Source organism: Oratosquilla oratoria, chromosome 1 (genome assembly GCF_046742065.1).
Source record: "Oratosquilla oratoria isolate Oo_2021 chromosome 1, ASM4674206v1, whole genome shotgun sequence".
Taxonomy (NCBI): Eukaryota; Metazoa; Arthropoda; class Malacostraca; order Stomatopoda; family Squillidae; genus Oratosquilla; species Oratosquilla oratoria.
The window spans coordinates 112,983,158-112,985,657 of NC_134777.1; the positions used below are offsets into that span (position 1 = coordinate 112,983,158).

Below are 2,500 nucleotides of genomic sequence, written 5' to 3' on the forward strand. Positions count from 1 at the left end.
ACGCACTCACACACACACACACACACACACACACACACACACACACACACAAACATATATATATATATACATATATTTATATATATATATATGTGTGTGTGTGTGTGTGTGTATACATATATACATATATATATATGTATATATATATGCATACATGTATATATATATGTATATATATATATATATGCATACATGTATATATATATATATATATATATATATATATATATATATATATATATATATATATATATTTATGTATGTAGGCATGTATGTATGTGTATATATACCGGCTATATGTATGTATTAAATTTTGGGAAAGTTGGAGACAACGGCCACTGTATTACATCTGAGATGTTCATCTATTAGTACTTCGCATAGCCCTCTCGCGCCCTCCTCTCTGTCTCTTGTTCCAGAGAACTTCAGTCGCCGCAGCCATGATCTCCAGCTATCACAAAGAACAGGAGGAAGACGAATGGAGATCAGGAGGGAGTTCCAGAAGGAGTTTCGCCATTGAGGCTCTAAAACACTGCCTTTTGAGTGCTGCAAATACTGTGCTTGGGAAGAAAGCCATTGAGGGATCCAGCGTTCAGGAGTGGTCCAGCACAGAATATTTCTGCCTTCCTGACTCCCACATCAGCTTCAATGTAAAAAGGAAGCGTTCCCTCTCGTCCAGCGCTGACGAAGTTGAACAATGCGCTCATAAGAGGGTCAAATCCTCCGAAGAGGCCAGCGACGACTGGATCGAGGTCCGAGAGCTAGGCGAAGGCGCCTTCGGCTCTGTCGTCTTGCTGAAGAACGCCTCTTCAGGAGATTTCGTCGCGAAGAAGTCGGTCGAACTCGTCGACTTCAAGATCGACCAAGAAATCGAGGTTGAGGTCCAACAGAGTCTTCAGCACCGCAACATTCTGCGGTTGTTGAGCTCAGAGAAGGACGAGACTCACCTCCATATTTACATGGAATACGCCTCAGGAGGTGACCTGGAACAGAAAATCGGGTCCTCCGGCTTGGACGAAGACACGTCCAAATTCTACTTCAAGCAACTCGTGTCAGGAGTCAAGTACATGCACGCACAATGCGTGGTGCATAGGGATCTAAAACCCTCCAACTTGCTCCTCGACAAAGACGACGTTCTGAAAATTGCCGACTTCGGGTTGTCGGCCAAGATCGAAAGCCAAGAGACATACCTCAGCGTAGTCTGCGGATCTTGGGCCTACGCGGCTCCCGAAATCTTCAAGCGGCGCTACAAAGGAGAACCCACCGACATGTGGTCGTGTGGAGTTATTCTAGTCAAGATGCTGAGCGGACGCGATCCGTGGGAAATGGCCAGGAGGTGCGACCCTGACTACCGACGTTGGGTGCAAAAGGACCACAAACTCCTCGACGGCAGACCCTGGACTGACATCGGCAGTTCTGCCATGGACCTGATCAAAGGTCTTCTCAGCCCAAAACCAGCGGGCAGAGCAACAATTCCAGACGTTGAGCAACATGAATTCGTTGCAAATTAAATTCTTTTAAGAAAAAACAGTGAATGAAGACACTGTAGCCATCAAGCTTAGTATAAGAAAGATATCTTAAGATTATAATTACCATATTCGAATCTATTTTGGAATGAATAATCTATTGGATTGAATCTTAAGCAATTCGGTTAAAACTTTAAAAATACTATAAATCATTTTGAGATGAATAGGTTATTGGATTGTCACTTCAAAACTAGTAGGAATCATTTTACAATGAATAATTCATTGAATTGAATTTTAAGTAAAGTTGAAACTTTGAAACAAGTATAAATCATTAAACAGTACTGGGAGATTTCCCTCAGCTGAATAAAACTACTTGTATATATGCATATATATATATATATATATATATATATATATATATATATGATATATATATATATACATATATACACATATATACATGCATGTGTGTATATATATATATATATATATATGTATATATATATATATATACTGTATATATATATATACATTTATATATATATATAAATATATATATGTATACATATATATGTATATATATCTACATACATACATACATATATACATACATATATATATATATTTATATATATATATATATATATATATATATATATACACACACATTTTTTGGAAAGCAAAGTATTATATTCAAATAATTTTTAGTCGAAAGACTGCAGATGATGACGCATCCTTGATTTTAGGCTGGGATCCTCCTATAAGCCCTGTGAATATAGAGTCGTTGTAACCATTTTGCTTTGGTGGTGTATTATATAGAATATAAAAAGTTTACTGCCAACTGTTTAATTTGGCTCAAGGAACGCCACCATCGTTGGTTGGTTATGACTGTCTCGACCGCTTATTGGAGTCAGTAGATGGCCAACACTCCAGGAACATGAACATTACGGGCACTTGTCGATATTCATCAGCTAAGAACGATACTGAATGAGAGATAAGAAAACGACGTGTTTCATGAAGGAGGCAAAGCCACGAAG

General features: G+C 38.1%; 1 protein-coding gene across 1 annotated transcript; it reads left to right on the forward strand.

Moving 5' to 3' along the window:
* The first annotated feature begins 437 nt into the window (after positions 1 to 437).
* LOC143029335 (serine/threonine-protein kinase grp-like) lies at positions 438 to 1,508 on the forward strand. The gene has a single exon (XM_076192076.1). The coding sequence runs from the start codon at positions 438 to 440 to the stop codon at positions 1,506 to 1,508; it is 1,071 nt and encodes a 356-aa protein (XP_076048191.1).
* The last annotated feature ends 992 nt before the right edge of the window (positions 1,509 to 2,500 follow it).